This window comes from Malus sylvestris, chromosome 2 (genome assembly GCF_916048215.2).
Source record: "Malus sylvestris chromosome 2, drMalSylv7.2, whole genome shotgun sequence".
NCBI lineage: Eukaryota > Viridiplantae > Streptophyta > Magnoliopsida > Rosales > Rosaceae > Malus > Malus sylvestris.
Genome location: NC_062261.1, coordinates 444,597 through 461,845, shown reverse-complemented (window position 1 = coordinate 461,845; position 17,249 = coordinate 444,597). Strand labels below are relative to the sequence as shown.

The window sequence follows — 17,249 nt, the reverse complement described above, 5'->3', positions numbered from 1 at the left end:
AAGATACAAATATGACACGTAAGAGCCAAATTTACATTTTATTTTATATTTTCGAGAGAGAGGCAAATTTGAGATACCATTTTTTCTCTCTCTTTTAACTGGCGGGATCCATCTTTAAAAGATGTAAAAGAATATGTAAATTTACATTTTCATTTACATCTCCCGGCCAAGATGGGTGTTTTACATCTCTCCCATTGGAGAGTTGTCCGCCCAACAAAATATGCAAAATGCCCCATTTCAAGGCATTTTGCATCTTCCACTGGAGATACTCTTAAAGTTCAGTTCATACTGAAAGTAAAAAAAACAAGAAAACAAACTCCACAGTCCACACTAAAACTTTGCTGGGGGTGTGCAAACAATGTATAGCATGATAAACAACAAATAGTTAGCTTTCTGATCAAGTAATCTGATATACTCAGATCTACAAAATCTTACAGGAATCTTCCCGAGTTCATGTTGCTTGATTGAAATGTGCCTCGTGGCTAGAGATCGAGCTATGTTAATGTCAAGTTAGCAATATATCCAAATTAAATCATATATAAACCAGTCTCTGATGGGATGCAAATGTCAAAACTGCGTTCTTCCAACAATCTTCATCCAAACCCATCAACTGGATTACTCTACTGCGGAGTTTGAATCATCGACGGAACAGGAAATCTTATCGAGCTGCATAAGCATAAGAACAGGAGCAAATCTTAAAACTGATCGTCGATAACGTACTAATTATTTCATTGAAGTTTGAGTTGGTGGATGTGAAACCAATTAGTTATTATCTAACCTCAGCCCTCCAATGTGGATGATTGAGCTTGTGTTGTTGGGCACTCCGAACCAACTTTAAGAAACATCAACCATGCTTCTAGTACTCCAAAAATCCAGCACTCCGAGCCTTGCCCAAAATTGACTCGATGCCTTCATTACACAAACCAAAATTCTTTGCCACTGCAAAACCAGCGTACATGCCATCCACAGCTGCACTCACAATCCCTCCAGCATAACCTGCTCCTTCACCAACAGGGTAGAGACCTTTCAACGATGTGCTCTCATAAGTATCATTGTCGCGGGGAATCTGGATGGGTGAACTAGTCCTAGTCTGGAAGCAATTTTACAACAATTGATAAGATACTGACATCAATAACATAAAGAACTTTGGTGGTTGTATAGATATATGATCAACCTATACCGAATTGAGATACAACCAGATTATTTGTTATGTAACACGATCAATATCCAGTTAATATAAAAAGAAACTAAAAGTTAAAACAAATATTAAATACTGGGATTACCTCCACTCCGTGAAGAAGGGCCTCCTTGGATATAAAACCTGGTAACTGAAAGCTCCAAAGTCCGAGACAAGTAATTGTGATCAGTAATTGTTTGTCATTAATCATAAATATAAAGGTAAGTTACAACAAGAGTAGAAAAGCAACACCTCTTTGTCAAACACAGAGAGTGAATGCTGCAACGTCTCTGTTATATGAATGGGGAAAATCTCATGGAGATTTGCTGCCTTCACTCCTAATCGATAACTTGATGGTGGCACAGAAGTCACTAGTGAAGAAACAATCAAAACCTTAGCTTGCTGAACATATGATTGCAAAACTAATCCAGAAATGGCATAACAATTCTACCTGACAACTTATTGTCCATAAAATCCGTAACTGTCTGCACTGGCACCACAAAATTCCCCCCGCCCATTCTAGCTGCTCTTTGCTCAAATTCCCTCTAAAATATTATAACATCATAAGCTGATTTTTGGATTTTTTTGGTCCGACAATGCTTTAGTATTTTATCTTAGAGAATCCTATTGCCGATCTTAAAGTTGTATTCAGTTGGTAGGTAAATAAAGAAATATGATACTGCAGAAAAAGGAACACTAGATATAATCAAAAGAAAAAGTTACCTGAAACTCAACCCCAGCAAGAGGTCCACAGAGATTCAAAACATCAAAATCTTTCGCTGAGACTGTTACAACAAGTGCAGCATTTGCCCACTTCGACGCACGTTTAGAAAATGACATGCCATTGATACAGATTTCAGATGGATTTGTACTAGTGAGAACAACCTGAAAAATACCATTTTAGCGATTCTAAGTCTAATATAGACAATCATTCTTCACTAGGTATTTAAAATTCAAACATGGTTCTGAAGTTTATATAATTCCCCACCCAGAAGAAGCCAATTGTTGGTTGATAATAAACATACGAAACTTTGCACCCTTGGTGCACTAAGAAGCTAATACTTTCAGTCAGGTGAAATAAAAATCAAGAAATTTGAAAACAGAATACGCACCTGACCACCAGGACACATACAAAAGGAATAGCAACTACGACTTGTTGCCCCTGAAGGTTCTTCCCCATCCTTTCCACTAACATATTTGGCAACCTTGTAATCTGCCACTGGCACTTTACCACGTCCTCTGCGAACCTCAGTTGCCAATCCAGAATACTACATTTTTGTAATAAGGAAAAAAATAAAAAAATAAATAGGTATAAAGAGTGATAAAAGAATTTACTTAACCTAATAACAACACGTCCAATTTTTTTTTTTAAATGACGCTAAGAAGTAACTAACCTGTAAGCTGTTTACTACTTCTTGAGGATGCTCAATACGCAAGCCAACCTGTTAGCCAAGTTAAGTTTTTATCAAGCTACCAAAGAATTGATTCTAGCACTACAACTAATACCAAGGAATGTGGCTTCACAGTAATTCATGCCATTTTATTCACCCAAAAAGACGACATACATAATTTCGAAAACAAATATGGAAAGATGGATACATTCTTCTGGCAACAAGGAACGTAACTCCTCCAACTACACAATATTTAATAAAAAGGTCGTACCCAGTGCACAAGGCTCCCGCTTTACGCAGGGTCTGGGAGAGGTGAATGTCGGCTAGCCTTACCCCCATTTTATGGAGAGGCTGCTCCCAAGTCTCCAACTACACAATATTTAATGATATAAACTATTTCTGTGCACATGCTTATCTCCTGTGATCTTTACATACGGTAATAGTGCCAGAAATCTGGAAGGTAAAGTATTGGAAATGATGTGGGTAAGAAGGCTACAGTGGCCCGTTGATGCGGAGGATTTATGCCTCCATATATACGTACAGAGCTGGACAACAAAGTTCCATTGATCCATATGAAAGAGGAGGAAAAGTAACTCACAGCAAAATCTTTCGGGATCAAGTCTATGTTATGAGATAGAAGTGTTTGATAAAAATCGCGTGCAGAATGCCCAACAGCTAGAACAACAGCATCATATCCCCATTTCTGACTATTGTCAGCCGAATCAGAAACTCTGACACCTACAACTTGTGCGTTATCTACAAGGAGATCGTCTACCCTAGTCCCAAACTTTATGGTAACCTGAACATGCCAAAAAAAGAATTACTAAGAACATACAAAATGGAAGTGGTAAGCAACATAAATGTAATAATATGCATTTGATTTAGCTAGAAAATAGATGTGTGACTCACACCCAGCTGTTGCAGATGTTGCCGAAAATTGCGAAGTAATGGAACCAATCTATCTGTTCCCAGATGAGGCTTTCCGTCAACCAAGATTCCTTCGGGAGCCCCAAAATGAACTAACGTTTCCATAACCTGAAAAGTAAATAAATCTGAATCAACTCACATAAGGTCAGGTAATAGCTTAAATGATACTAATCACCTAGAAGAAAAGAAAAGAGATGCTACGTAGTCTATTATTTATGCCGTGACAGCTCAGTATTTCATTGTCCAAATTACACAAAGAGAAGACAAACAAAAGGATAGAGAATGGTTCTGACCGCCAAAACACTGCCACTGTTTCTTCCAATCCTTGTCACCAGCTTTCCATCACTCCAGGTACCTGCACCACCCTGCCATGAATAAGTCCTCGATAAATGGCTCAATGGTAAAACATAGACGTATATATACAGAGGGAGGTGTGTGTGTTTAAAACATAATGGCACATGCAGTTATCGAGCAGGAAAACAATGTGAATCAAGTTATAAGTATAACCTCCCCAAAGCAAAAATTGCTTTCTGTTTGTAACATCCGGCGGACAACCAGAGCGCCAATGTCGCGGCCCCTCTGTTCAACGGGCTGACCTCTTTCTAGTAACGTAACATCTGCACCAAATTCTGCAAGAACAAGGGCGGCAAACAGCCCTGATGGTCCACTACCCACCACCGCAATTTTTGGTTTTTTAGCTGTGGGATGCGTGTGTGATCCTTCAGACCCATTGCTCCTGTTATTGCCACTTCCTCTTGAAACTATACCTTGATGGACTTTCTTAAAGTCCTGTATTATATTGATCAAATCTCCAGATTTTCTAGCTTCAGGCATGTGTTCTACTAGCCCAACTTTCGGCTCCAACTCAGAAATGAAGTCCCAAGCACGAGGCTCGAGACTCAGAAGTTTGTCGACATCCATTTCCACAATGTATACGAATTTCGGTTCTTTCAGCCTCTACACAAAAATTAATCAGGGGGAACATAAACAAAAAAATCAGATTACTTGCTCGGCAACAAAATCGAAATGATCCCAACTCTTCCATAACCATTTGAAACAATTTCACAGATGGAACAGACGCGATGCGAATCGCCATTTTTCCAAGACTCGAACTTTCAACGATAAACCAAAATTCAAAACAACATAACATACCTTCCTTGCATCAAAAGATTTCCGAACCACCGTGAACGCCTCCGTCGGCAGCATCGAAGGAACCTGAAACGAAAAACAAGAGACGAAGATTAAAAAAATGTGAAAACTTGAACAAAAATGCTTGACATAAAGTGCCGCCGGATAAAATTACCGGAAATTCGAGTACTTTGGCAATCTGTTCGAGCAAGCCATCGGAGACGCCGAGAAAGTCCTTTCCCGGGTCCTTGTCGACGGAGACGCCGAGCTTGGACAGCCTCCAGATGCCCTCGTACTTGTTCTTGACGTCCCCTGCGATTTCCTTATGCTTCAGTTTCAGCTCCTTCTTCTCCGACGGGTACCTCCGCTTGCCGGCCCTCTTGGCGCCGAGGATTCGGAGTGTTTGGGGACGAGGATAAGGGAGTACGCGGGTAGGGATAGAGTTTGGAGGGTGGAAAGAGCAAAGCTTGGAGGTGGAGGGAAGGAGGGACATGGCTTTTCGACTCAGCTGTGGAGGCCGGAGTGTTTCGCGCTTCCTGACCAGTGAGCGAGCTTCTGGTTTGGGATAAGGAGGCAAATTTCCCGTGATGCGACATGCCGTTTGGGTCGCAAATCTTTGTCTCAGGGCCCAATGGGAAAAAGGGCCAAGCCCAAAAAAGTCGTTGATGAAAATTAACTCTTATTTATAGAATAATCTTTAACTTAATTTTGAATTAAATATAAGGATTTATAAATGTATGAAGACTAAATTTTTTTGGACCAATTTTCATGGACGGCAGGCAGATTAATTTTAGGAAATTTTAACGAAAAACTCTCGACACTGTTTATTTTAACGAAAAACCAGATTTTTACACTAAAATGTCAATCATGGTATTATTTACTTTACCCTTTATTTTGCCCTTATCGTTTAAACTTAAAGTTTTCAAATCTTTTTCTTTAGTTTTCCTTAAATTTTATTTATTTTTGTATATTCTATCTCCATCACATGTTGAATGTATTTATTCAATCTATGGTGTAAGTATCACATATGAAAGACGTAAAGACTTTTAACTATTTTTCATAAAGCAGTTAAATCTTTTATATTTAAATATTCAAATTAAAAATGCGAATAGAGATGGATAAATCAAGAAGTTTAATTAAAGTAGAAAAATAGAACACTGGACTAAATCCAATAACAAATCGAATTTTTGGACCTAGATCAAAGTACCCCTAAATATTATTGTCCTAAAGATCTGAGCACGAGTAGGAAACGATCGAAGCAGATGGACTTCGGCCTCCATTGATGTCGATAGCTAGACCTACACTCGAAATGTTGCAGGCTGGATTGCAGCTGGTTAGCTTTTCTGGAGCAAAACTTCCGGCTTCACCAACTGCCTGCATCTGCATCACGAGACGGATAGAAGTCGTCTGGCCGAACAATGTTGACCTCTTCAAACTCATTGTCATCTGGAGGAAATCGAAGAATTTTTTTTATCAGGCTGGCCCAAAGCAAGCGTAAGATAAATCCATATCAACTGCTAACAACCCCGCGAACAAAATAGAAATGCCAAATATAAGCTTAAACGTAAGGTGAGAACTGAAAAACAACAGGATAAGAGACTCGCCTTTTCTGAAAGCCAGTGCAACAACGGCGTCATTTTCAACCTGAACAGACATGAAAACATAATTGCAGATATCAACATAATTGTAGCTCAACGGATCAGTATCTATCTGATGAAATTAATTGTAGTAATCTCTATGTTCAAGTAAAAGGGAGAGAACTGCAATAATTTTTGTTTCATACCTTCTGATCCGCCAACGCCTTTGAATCCTCCAATACTTCCCCAGTACTGACTAAGATCAAGCGCTGGTCATTTACCGGTCGATCAATAAGATCATGTAATTTCTGCTTTATATCTAAACTTGTTTCAGTTGGTTCACACTGGATAAAGTAAGTTGTCTTACTACGCTTAACACGAATATACATGGCCTGAAACACAAACAAACAAATAGCGCATTTCTTAGTCTTGTATTCCATACAAATTTCTTAATATCAAACCTATGTAACAGCTAAAATGAACACCATATAAAGGCCACACACAATTTCAACAATCCCTTTTTTTCAAGTTCTAGATGCACTTTGATCAAAGAAATCACAATAGATAGGTTGAATCTCCGTGCACAAATATGACCAAAACGCAACTTAGCATCGAACCCATATCTCAAAGGCTTCAAGGTTTCAGATATACACACTTACAGTTTTGGCAGTCATAATCCGAATTGTGTCCTAAAACCTCAGATTATGTTCTCAATTTGGTCATTTATGAAACGGAAGCTTCAATATACACCCAAGGCAGTTTCAAGAAGTTCATATGTGCAACGAGCACCCGACAACATGACATGGCTTTACACAAGAAACTACTTAAAGGAGGACACACTATATCATGTTCCATAAGTCGCCTACTTTTGCTTCCTCCACTCGGAGGAGTCATGGTCACAGGTTCTTTTGCAAATTGTCATTGTTCCAACCTATATTGATATGATAATAACCAAATGAATTTCGACTAGATGATCAAAACGAACCCCTGAGTTTCCTTTAACCACGATCTCCTTACAATATAGCGATTATGTTTGCAGGATTTATTCATTCCTTCGTTAACTTAATGTTCTCATCCATATATGCCAACAATTACAATGTAATGATAAAAAGGAGACAGAGTGGATCATGTATGTACACACCATTCTTCAACTCCGAACCGAACACACGCAGGAATCAGTATTTCTCTCGTTACTAACCTGCCCAAAAAATCCAGTTAAATATATGATATGTCGATGTTAGCATCGGGAAAATTCTACCATGCTCCGGTGTACATGCTAGAAAATCCATATGCATCAATCACAAATTGAACAATTCAACAACAAAGGTAGCTACTTTATTTCATAATTCTTCAATTGCAATTGAATCCTACTTGTTTTCCAGAAAATTCGAAACTGGGCAGCATTTAATTTTACCCAACAGGCTACACAAACACCAAAGTTTTCTTTTTTATTTATCGAAAAATTAATCTGGGCATCTGCATTTACTATGAACATGAGATTTAACCTATGAATTGTTTGCAATTCAGATATAAGCCACCTGGGAGCGGTGAGTTGATTTGCCGGCCAAAATCTGCGCGCGGAAATCAACCTGAGCCTCTTTCTTCCGCCGTCCCTGCTCGCGAATCAGGTCCTGCTACAACGTCTGGCGACTGTTTTGTGTGTTTGGATGCTGGCTCAGACTTATCCGCCGTTCAGGGCGATTCTCGGGTTGAGAGCGGCTGAGTTATGAGGGAGTGGTAGCGGCAGGTGCTAGCTCACGGGCTGGAGAAAACAAAGTAAGAACGCTAATAAAAATCTTGAATTTTAACGATAAGATAATAAGATTGAGGGTAAAGTGAATAGTAGTATATTTGATTTTTTAGTATAAAAATGTAGTTTTTCGTTAAAACTCTCAACAAATATTCGTTGACGAAACCGGATCCCCTCCAGATCCAAAGAACAGAGCTCAAGAATCAAATGATCCGAACTATTGAAATTTAATTAAATTGTTACAATTATTATAACTTTTAGAATGATTCTTTATTTGTAACTGTTAGATCAAATTTCAATGGTCCGAATCATTTAATCCGGTGGCTCAGTTCCTTTGGTCCGGAGGGATCCGGTTCCTTTCTTGACCGCAAAACAAAATATATTCCGCGATTTGCCGCCGAACTTGTAACGAATTGGCGACTTGGCCCCTACAAACTTTATTTTAATCAATTTTCCCCTTAACTTTTATAACTTTTCAGTTTCTCCCGTGTCGTCATATTTAACTACATCTTATTCAAACACGCTGCGTGCGAGCGAAGAGTTAGCTCCAACAACCTTTGTAGCCTGTCCCTCCCTGCAAAGGCGGCGGCTTTACAAGCGCCTTGTTATCTCCGCTGCTCGTTAGGGCTTTCTTTCCTCAGTTTCCCGTAGACAATACCCCACCTGATCTCGTCTCGTCCTCGCCACCGCCGACATGGGCAACACATCCTCGATGCTCACGCAGTACGACATCGAAGAAGTCCAGGAGCACTGTAACAACACATGTAAACGTTTCTTAACTCTTTTATGTTTGTGAGCTGTTTGGTTTGATTTGATTCGTTTTGATTCGATTCGATTTGTGCGTCTCGTGTTTCAAGTTTCCCAGCAGGAGATAGTTTCTCTGTACCAGCGGTTCTGTCAGCTCGATCGCAGCGGGGGAGGTTTTATCTCCGCCGATGAGTTCTTGTCCGTTCCCGAATTCGCCGTCAATCCTCTCTCTCAGGTAATCTCTCTTTCTCTCTCTCTCCCTCTAAGATTGAAGCTTTCTTTTCACATTTTTTAATGTAAATTTATTAAAATTCATATTTCAGAGATTGCTGAAGATATTGGATGGATTGAACTTTAAGGAGTTCGTATTGTTCTTATCAGCATTCAGTTCTCGTGCAAGCTTGCAGCAAAAAATCGAGTGTAATAATTTCTTCATTAGTAATTTCGGTATTAGGAGTATATTGGCTGCTATGAGCTTGCTTGATTTGTTGTCTTATTTCTGAGTTGCAGTTTGGGGTGTATATCTGTTTTGCAGTTATTTTTAAGGTATATGATTCAGACGGTAATGGGAAAGTCGCATTCAGCGACATGTTGGATGTTTTGCGGGATTTGACGGGGCAGTTCATATCTGAGCAACAGAGGGAGGTTGGTTCTCTCACAATCCATGTTAAAGTTAGAACCTTTGAATGGAAAATTACTAACTTTTCACTATTCATGTTTACATTGAGTTCTTGGTAATTGCACGGGTGCTTAAGCACATTTCTCAAAAGTGCATTATGCAACATTATAAACCTTTCTTTGTAAACTCTGGAATGCTTTCCTTCGGGCTTTGGAATGAGGCTTGGGGCACTTTAGTTCATGTTCAAAAAATTATCTTTGTGAAGCGTCTCAAACAAGATTTTCCCATCACAGATATGTTTATCTCGACTATGTTCAGTAACCTGGTATAGAGCCATTCACCATCTGTTTTAAAGTTACCAATTAAAACATAATCTGGGTTTTAATCTAGGATTTCTCATTTCAAACGGACGTGACACTTGGTTTGTAGGCAAAAAAAGGGGAAAAATGCTTATAATCATAAATCGGAATGTGCTCTTTGTATTACCTTCATGAAAGTATGTTCTTTGAGACCTAGTTTTTCAAATGACCATGTATTGGTTTTCTTATTAAAAAAGAGGACTTTTGATTGAAAACTCGACTTCAGCTTTTCTTTGTACAAGATTAATGGAATTATCTGTTCTGGAACTGTGAGTATTTGTGTGTTCGATATTGTGCTTATTCGGTTTATTTTTCTACAGCAAGTATTGACGCATGTCCTAGAGGAATCAGGCTATACAAAGGATTCATTGTTAAGCATATCGGACTTTGTGAAGGTACCGCAACATAATGAGTTCTCTGTTGTAGTTGGTGCACATTATTATAGATATAAAACTGGTCTGGTTAGTATGATTTTGTTTGCCTTTTGGAAACAATATTTTACTATTTTCATGTAACCATAGCTTCATTTTCCTCATGGGGATGGATGCCCCCAGAATTTTTTCCCAAGTTCGTAAGTTATCTTCACTAAAAATCACACTTTTGTTGGGTCCAGCATACATGTGATAAAGGTTAGCGCTGTGATAGAATGGCTTGAAGGTTTAATATCTCAAGAAGTTGAGATGTTTTGTTTTCATTCTGGTTTGCTTTTCTTTGAACACGTTGTATTCTTCTTGATACTCCTATACTCTGGGACATACCGAAGAGTGTAAAGTAAATTAATTGTCCATTCGTTCCTGGTTCTTCTCTAATCAGAATAGTTAATACTTTCGCAAACATTACGTGCATTGAAATTCAGTTTAAGCAATAAAATTTGTAGAAAGCATAATATGAATGCCGAAAATAAGAAAATGATGTCAAACTTTGTTCCGCGTTGTGTACAGACTCTTGGCAACTCTGAATTGAAGATGGAGGTCGAGGTTCCTGTGGATTGAAATGACATTGATGGATCTCAGAGCTAGGTTTCTCGGGGCCAAAAGCAGAGGCACAACACGCTCTTTGTTTCCTTGTAAGTAGTGTCTAAGCGGAGTGGCATTGCTCATTTTGCCAACTGATTTGTTGAACAGTAGCACAATGTATTTCTTAGAAGTTATCTATTACATGGCTTTGAGCCTTCTGCTTGTTGAATAACGTAATTTATAGACAGCTTCGCTTCATATACGAATGTTATCAACTTCACCATTGGAGTATTTGGTTCTTGTGAGTGTCTGAGAATACCAGGGCTAATGATCGTATCTGTGTGTTATCTTTTTCCAGATGCATCTTGCATGGCACCGGTATTCAAATCCATCATCCATGTCCACCCTTCATTATAACTAGCTAACCATGCTTATATTCTTCGTCTTCTTTCATCAATTTTCGTTGGCTTTTTATCTAAAATGGTCATTAAGATTGACATAACTTTACTTTGGTCCCTGACAATGACAATTGATAGAAGTTGGGCCATGAGTTTGACCACTTTAAATCACTTTGGTCCTTTCATGAAAATAATGTCAATATCCTCGTTAAATGTCAATTGAACGATGAGTGTCCAACTTTTAAGGGTATTGTTGTCAAACAAACCCTTCCACTTAACAAGGATATTGACAAAATTTTCACAAAATGACCAAAATAATTTCCAGCGGACAACCACTTCTATAGATTTTCATTGTTATGGATCAAAATGAGGAGTTATGCCAATCTCAAATACTATTTTGGCTAAAAAGCTATTTTCATTTGTGTTTGACATTAGTTCAAGTGTCCTTTCAGATGTTATTGTTCTTAAGAGTAAATTGTAGCTATGGTCCCATAACTTTAACTCAATTGAAGCAATGGTCCCTCAACTAAAAATTCATTATCATTGGTCCCTCAACTCATCAAAATGTGCAGCTATGGTCCATCAATTAAAAATTTATTAACATTGGTCTCTCAACTTTAATTCAACTGGAGAAATAATCCTTTAACTTTAACCCAATTGTTGCAATGGTCCTTCTAACATAACTCGTTTTGACAAAAAATTTGACTTAGTTGACGAAAATGACCATAATTACACACTTTGATGAGTTGAAGGATCCTAATTATATAAATGGTTATTCCAACACAACTTATTTTGACAAAATTTTGACGAAATTGATGAAAATGACTATAGCTACACATTTTGATAAGTTGAGGGACCAATGGTAATGAATTTTTAGTTGAGGGACCATTGCTCCAATTTAATTAAAGCTGAGGGACTATTGCTACAATTTACTCTATTCTTAATTATTTCTGCTCGTGCATCCTTTTCTCTCTTTATGATCCCATCCTGCCATCTTTAATAAGGAGGTGATGTATCATGTGGATAACTAACAAATTCAAAATCACAAGCAAATAAATGGACCACCTGCTAGCTTTTTCTTATATCATTAATTTCCCTTTCAATGATTTTAAACCAAATGCAAACCGGAAAAGAGACTTACATGCACTCAGCGGAAATTTTCGCACAATTTCATGCTATGAAGTTATTTTATTATATTTTGAATGTCATTGTGATCGATTACATGTAAGTCATTTCTCTAAAAAACACTGAAGATTTATTAAATGTAATGTGTACTAAAATTCCGGGGTGTGTTCCAGGCTGGGTTTACTATCATCATGCCCATTGGATTCTTCATAAATCATGATTGCTAAAATAGTATATCAGTATGGTTGACCCATCCACAAGGATAAGGAATTAGCCAAAAGGGGAAAAAAGAAGAAATAGAGTTAACAAGCCAGCTTGGCTTGGATACTGCCACCTTGACGTCCCAATTTCCCCAACATAATCATTTCCGGATCATTTTAACGAGGATCATGAGAATTCGTGAATCGTGTTCGTTCATCGTACATCGTGTGGTCATTTTTTATCAAGTACTGTTTGTGTTTAATTTTAAATAAAAATATTTAATATGATTTCTGACTGCACGATGTACGATGAACATATATGATATCTGATTCTTGAATCCTCACAAAGAGGATCCGACGAGGATCCGGATTCCCAATTCCCGTCCCGAGTTGCTATATAAATATTTCAGGTGGTCGGTGTGTCTGGCAATATCTAGGACCCTGCTGCCATCTTGTATAATTTATAGCCGTTGAACCAGTTACTAACGACTTTTGAAATATTGAAGGACCCTTCAATAACGGTAGCGGGAGAAAAGGAAGAGAAGCGGCCCCACTTCGTAATGATTAAGAAGAAATTAATTTGGATTAAGATTTAGATTACTAGTCTTTTGAGACAGTGATCGAAATTGGTGGGAAGCTCTAATCGCCGGGAGAGAAGGTAAGACGACATCGTTTCTGGTTTGATCTATTTGGTTGGTAGGAAAGGATATAGATTTTGTGTTTGCCGATGTTGTCGTACGATTCACCCTTCGTGGAAACAAAGGTAACGACAGTTTTGTTTAACCTTAATCAATGCTTTCTGTTTCAGAACACGTCCAAAAGAATGCTTCAGCTGCTGATGCTCCTGCTTTATAAGGAAGGAAAATAACAAAGATTCGATTTTTGGTAGGTGTTTTTTTACGTTAGCCATTTTTTTGTGCTTGCATTCAATCCTAAACGCGTACATGCTTCTAGTCTGGACGAATGAAGAACCTAATTGAACTTGGGAAGATTCGAATTAATCACTCGCGGCGTTTTGTTGATGTTCCGCGTTTTCTCCTTGATTGCAGAGTAAAAGAAGGTGGATTTGTTTCTGCGCTTGTTCCTTAACGAAAAGCGCGGATAGGTTTCATGTCATTTCGTCAAACCATAGAGAATTCTTCGTTTCTGGCTTCATTTTAATTCGTTGTTCTGCAGAAACAGGTTTCTTGTAAGTTTTAATTTGATTTTATTTATTTATTTTCCTTTTTTGACGTTGTAAAAGAAGAAATTCTGACATGGTTGAATCTTTCCGCAGTGATTTTTCTCAACTGGGTTTTGTGAAGATCAAGTTTTCGCCTTTTGCGCAGCATCAGGTAATCCGTCTTTGCTTCTTGGTTCCTTTGTGTGTGTTGTTTCTGCGGTTTTCAAGTTCTTAGATTAGGAATATCAAGTGGAGTTTAAGTTTGTTACTGCATATGTGAATTTGAAGTAAATACTGATAATTTTGCATAGCTCTGTTCTTTCTAGAAGTCCGAATTTTGCCATATAACCGAGATGGCGGAGGGTGGTGTGCCTTGTGGAATGCCTGAAACTGATATGATAACGCTAACCGAAGCGCTTAGAGCGCAACAACAACTACTGCAAAAGCTTTACTCTGATCTGGATAAGGAAAGAGAAGCATCATCTACTGCAGCTGATGAAGCTCTATCCATGATACTGCGTTTGCAAGGAGAAAAGTCCGCTATGAAGATGGAAGCAAATCAATACAAGAGATTGGCGGAGGAAAAGATCTGCCATGCCGAGGAAGCTCTTGCCATTTTCGAAGACCTCATTTATCAGAAAGAAATGGAAACTGCTTCGCTTGAGTTCCAACTTCAGGCTTATAGGTACAAGCTTTTAAGCATGGGCTGCAGCACGGAGCTAGGAGCTGGTGAAAATGTATATCCGGAGAATTTGTTGTTTCAAAGAAATGATTTCGGAAGTGCGGAAGTGGGTGTTAGTGGGACGATTAGAAGAATCAACTCTCGAGGTGATTTTGGCAATGGGGAAACGGGTGTTAGCGAGGCTATTAGAAGAATCAACTCTCTACCTCCACTTGAGCTCAAGGAATTGCTCAAAAGCACTGTGGAAAGAGATAGAGATAAAGACAGAGATAAAGAAAGAGAACGAGAAAGAGACAGACCAATGATCCCCAAACCCGAACCTGCAACAAAAAAACAGGAGAAGAAGGTGGATCAGGAAGTCAATGTCCAGAGCGTAGATGTTGAGAAGAAATCACCAAATTATGCAGGCGGGAACATGAATACTATCTGGGAGCAGATTAAGAAGTTAGACGCACGAGTGAAGGAGATATCCGATTGTAAGGATTATGGCAAATCTGCACTCTGGAAGGGTCCTCCATCCAGGACTTGTTCATTGCCTCCAATTCCGAAGATAAGCATAAGCCCAAAAAATGAGCCAGCCAGTGAAGAAATGATTGCTAGTTTGGATCAACTTAAGCAGAGTGAGAATCTACCGGGAAGGGATGGCCCTTCATGCTCCTCAAGAGTCCATGATGTTTTCGAAGTCCCACAAAGTTATGAGAATCATAAAGCCGGTGAAGGAGAGAAGAAAGAACTTAATACATTGACTCTGGAAGTCGAGAACAGGCTTGGTAAGCCGCATCTGGTGATGGATGAGAAGAGTGAAGCATATGTTAGAGATGAAACAGATAGGGTAAAGAAAATGTTGCATATCAAGAAGCAGGAGAACAAAATACCTACACCAAGAGATGGGATAAGTAGTGTTGACTCGAATCTGAGAGAGAGAGGGGTGAGTGGTGGCGTTACTGAATCTCAGCAAGCAAAATTTCAACAGTTGTGGAGGAGGATAGAGCGTCTGGAGGGAGAGAGGAATAATATAAGGCAAGAAATTAGTCATGCGGGAGAACAGGAGTTGAAGCTGTTCCGGGAGATACATGAGCATCTTAATTTAATACAGTCTGACATGCGTAGTTGGAAGCCTAAGAAACTCTCTCCACAGGATGATGAGCCCTTGCACAATGTTATGGAGGTATGATTTTCTTGCATTTTCCTTTCGGCATGAACCTTGTTTCACCTTGATTGCAGAGATTGATGACTTGTTTCCATTTCTCAAATTCATTGAACAGGCAATGCTGCACTTTTGGCTTTGATCAAGCAATCCAGTGACGCTGATGAACTTGTTCCGTAAGGGTATCTTGACTCTCCAGTGGTTTGTGTGGATAGATTCTTAGATTTGACATAAGTACATATAACTTACACAACGTAAAGTTTTCAATCTGTACATTAAGGTTAAGCTTGTCCCCCCACCACCCAAAAAAAGAAAAAAAACTGTCATCTTAGTAGGATTGTAAGCGGAATGCTTTCGTGTACATTTATAATTTTGAAATTGAGATGCCGGTTGTAAGTGATATACATACGGAAGGAGTACTTTCTAAACATACAGTGTTCTACATTTTCCGTCCATATAGAAAAGTATATGACATTTTAAAATTTTGAGCATAACTACATTAAACTTCTGTATTATCATAAACCTTATGACATTTCCCATCCACAGTGGAAGAATATGACCGAAAGGTATTTAAATCTACTATATTTGGAGAAATCTAATGCAGGAGGTGCTTTCTCACGAGGACCAAGAACTCAGGGAAAAAGGTTACTCCAGTCTGTTATCTTGTTCCTCCGTGAATCGTTAAGCATCTCAAAGAACGATTTGATTTAGAAGTTGAATTTCATGATTTTTGGGGTCCTTAAATTCGGTCTCTTGCTAATAATTGGGAGGGGCTTCCCTTAAATTATATCACGTGGCAAAGATTCGAAATAGCTCCTCGCAGCATGGCATATCATGTAAATTCTTTGCTAATATAGTAGTTACTAGTTAGTACTCCGTAACTTCCTATTGTTTGAAGCAGTATATACATTAGGGAAGATGGATTCTGGAGCAGAGTTTTCGAGTTTACGAGTAGTCAAAAGAAGAATAAGACGCATACTCTGGCATTATATTGATTCACAGTTTTGCTAATAAGTGCAGAATTTCACGTTCTTGTTTATTGAAGATTACATCATTTGATTAAGAACTGGTAGTCCGAATTCCACATTCTTTTGCAACATCGATTCTTTCAGAGAACGATCGCTAAGTTCCAATGTACTAGATTACGTATTGCATATTTAAGTCCAAAATGCATTTTTAACTTCTAATGTAACAGTGTTATAGCGACTGCAGAGTTAAGTTATTAAAAGATAGACAGGAGTTTCACTTGCAGATAGTGAGGGTAGGTATCTTTGGATGTCACACGAAAACAGAGCGATACTTGAAGTAAGGTTTTGGCTATGGAAGTCATAATCTTGGAGCACCATACTGATGCCCTTCCTCTTTTAATTCTTTATTGCAAGTGGAACGAGCACTGTGTTTTATCATCCTTTGTCCCTACCCCCTAAAGCTTCTTTTGAATATATAGAGCTATTAACTAGTTAGCGAAAATCGACCAAAAGAGTAGCTAGCGAAAAGAAAGCGACTGAAGTTCTTGCTTTCCGCAACAGTATCTGTAATCAGGTGAAAAGTTAGTGCAGTTCTGATCGAAGGAAAACGATTGAAGTCCTTACCTGGTACATTTTATGTAGAAATTGTGCCGCAGAGTACGTGATACAATTGAATAGAGCACAAATGAAGTGCATATCGACTCAGACCCAGCAAAGTTTTATATATGAAATATTTTGAAGTGATGATGAGAGTATGATGTAGGCTCTCTCATGGACTGTTACCTAAACTTTTCTCGATTGGGACGGGGAAGATCATCGAAGGAAAACGCAGAGTGGTCAATTCTCGAACAAGATGATGCTCGATGCAACGCTGTTAATCTTGAGTTTTCAATTAATAACTGATCAGTTCATAGTTTTATCAGTAACATTTCGAGG

The 17,249-nt window shown here is 38.6% G+C and overlaps 4 protein-coding genes across 9 annotated transcripts; 2 read left to right on the top strand and 2 right to left on the bottom strand.

The window, feature by feature from the left end:
* Positions 1 to 363: 363 nt before the first annotated feature.
* LOC126614085 (uncharacterized) lies at positions 364 to 5,178 on the bottom strand. The gene is made up of 14 exons (XM_050281713.1): positions 4,799 to 5,178; positions 4,648 to 4,710; positions 4,003 to 4,452; positions 3,789 to 3,860; positions 3,478 to 3,603; positions 3,167 to 3,367; positions 2,572 to 2,619; positions 2,290 to 2,445; positions 1,901 to 2,062; positions 1,629 to 1,722; positions 1,430 to 1,548; positions 1,284 to 1,328; positions 779 to 1,090; positions 364 to 666 (listed from the first exon to the last, which is right to left on the bottom strand). Exons 1-13 carry the CDS (start codon positions 5,114 to 5,116, stop codon positions 857 to 859), a joined length of 2,088 nt encoding a protein of 695 aa, XP_050137670.1. The 5' UTR covers positions 5,117 to 5,178; the 3' UTR covers positions 364 to 666; positions 779 to 856.
* Positions 5,179 to 5,738: 560 nt separating this feature from the next.
* LOC126610957 (uncharacterized) lies at positions 5,739 to 7,983 on the bottom strand. 4 transcript variants are annotated; one of them, XM_050279161.1, is made up of 5 exons: positions 7,706 to 7,983; positions 7,342 to 7,398; positions 6,407 to 6,592; positions 6,228 to 6,267; positions 5,739 to 6,069 (listed from the first exon to the last, which is right to left on the bottom strand). In XM_050279161.1, the coding sequence occupies exons 2-5, from the start codon at positions 7,342 to 7,344 to the stop codon at positions 5,987 to 5,989; spliced, it is 312 nt and encodes a 103-aa protein (XP_050135118.1). In that variant the 5' UTR covers positions 7,345 to 7,398; positions 7,706 to 7,983; the 3' UTR covers positions 5,739 to 5,986. The 4 variants fall into 4 exon arrangements, with proteins under 4 accessions (XP_050135118.1, XP_050135109.1, XP_050135103.1 ...); XM_050279152.1 differs by having other exon boundaries at positions 7,342 to 7,393; XM_050279146.1 differs by having other exon boundaries at positions 7,342 to 7,393; positions 7,739 to 7,983.
* Positions 7,984 to 8,463: 480 nt separating this feature from the next.
* On the top strand, positions 8,464 to 10,911 carry LOC126610951 (uncharacterized). The gene is made up of 6 exons (XM_050279126.1): positions 8,464 to 8,714; positions 8,808 to 8,932; positions 9,021 to 9,117; positions 9,233 to 9,342; positions 9,996 to 10,070; positions 10,617 to 10,911. Exons 1-6 carry the CDS (start codon positions 8,645 to 8,647, stop codon positions 10,665 to 10,667), a joined length of 528 nt encoding a protein of 175 aa, XP_050135083.1. The 5' UTR covers positions 8,464 to 8,644; the 3' UTR covers positions 10,668 to 10,911.
* A 1,918-nt stretch (positions 10,912 to 12,829) lies between these two features.
* On the top strand, positions 12,830 to 15,839 carry LOC126589787 (uncharacterized). 3 transcript variants are annotated; one of them, XM_050255202.1, is made up of 6 exons: positions 12,830 to 13,012; positions 13,163 to 13,239; positions 13,404 to 13,536; positions 13,631 to 13,688; positions 13,843 to 15,366; positions 15,464 to 15,839. In XM_050255202.1, the coding sequence occupies exons 5-6, from the start codon at positions 13,870 to 13,872 to the stop codon at positions 15,485 to 15,487; spliced, it is 1,521 nt and encodes a 506-aa protein (XP_050111159.1). In that variant the 5' UTR covers positions 12,830 to 13,012; positions 13,163 to 13,239; positions 13,404 to 13,536; positions 13,631 to 13,688; positions 13,843 to 13,869; the 3' UTR covers positions 15,488 to 15,839. The 3 variants fall into 3 exon arrangements, with proteins under 3 accessions (XP_050111159.1, XP_050111144.1, XP_050111152.1); XM_050255187.1 differs by having other exon boundaries at positions 13,404 to 13,543; XM_050255195.1 differs by having other exon boundaries at positions 13,404 to 13,543; positions 13,828 to 15,366.
* Positions 15,840 to 17,249: the final 1,410 nt, after the last annotated feature.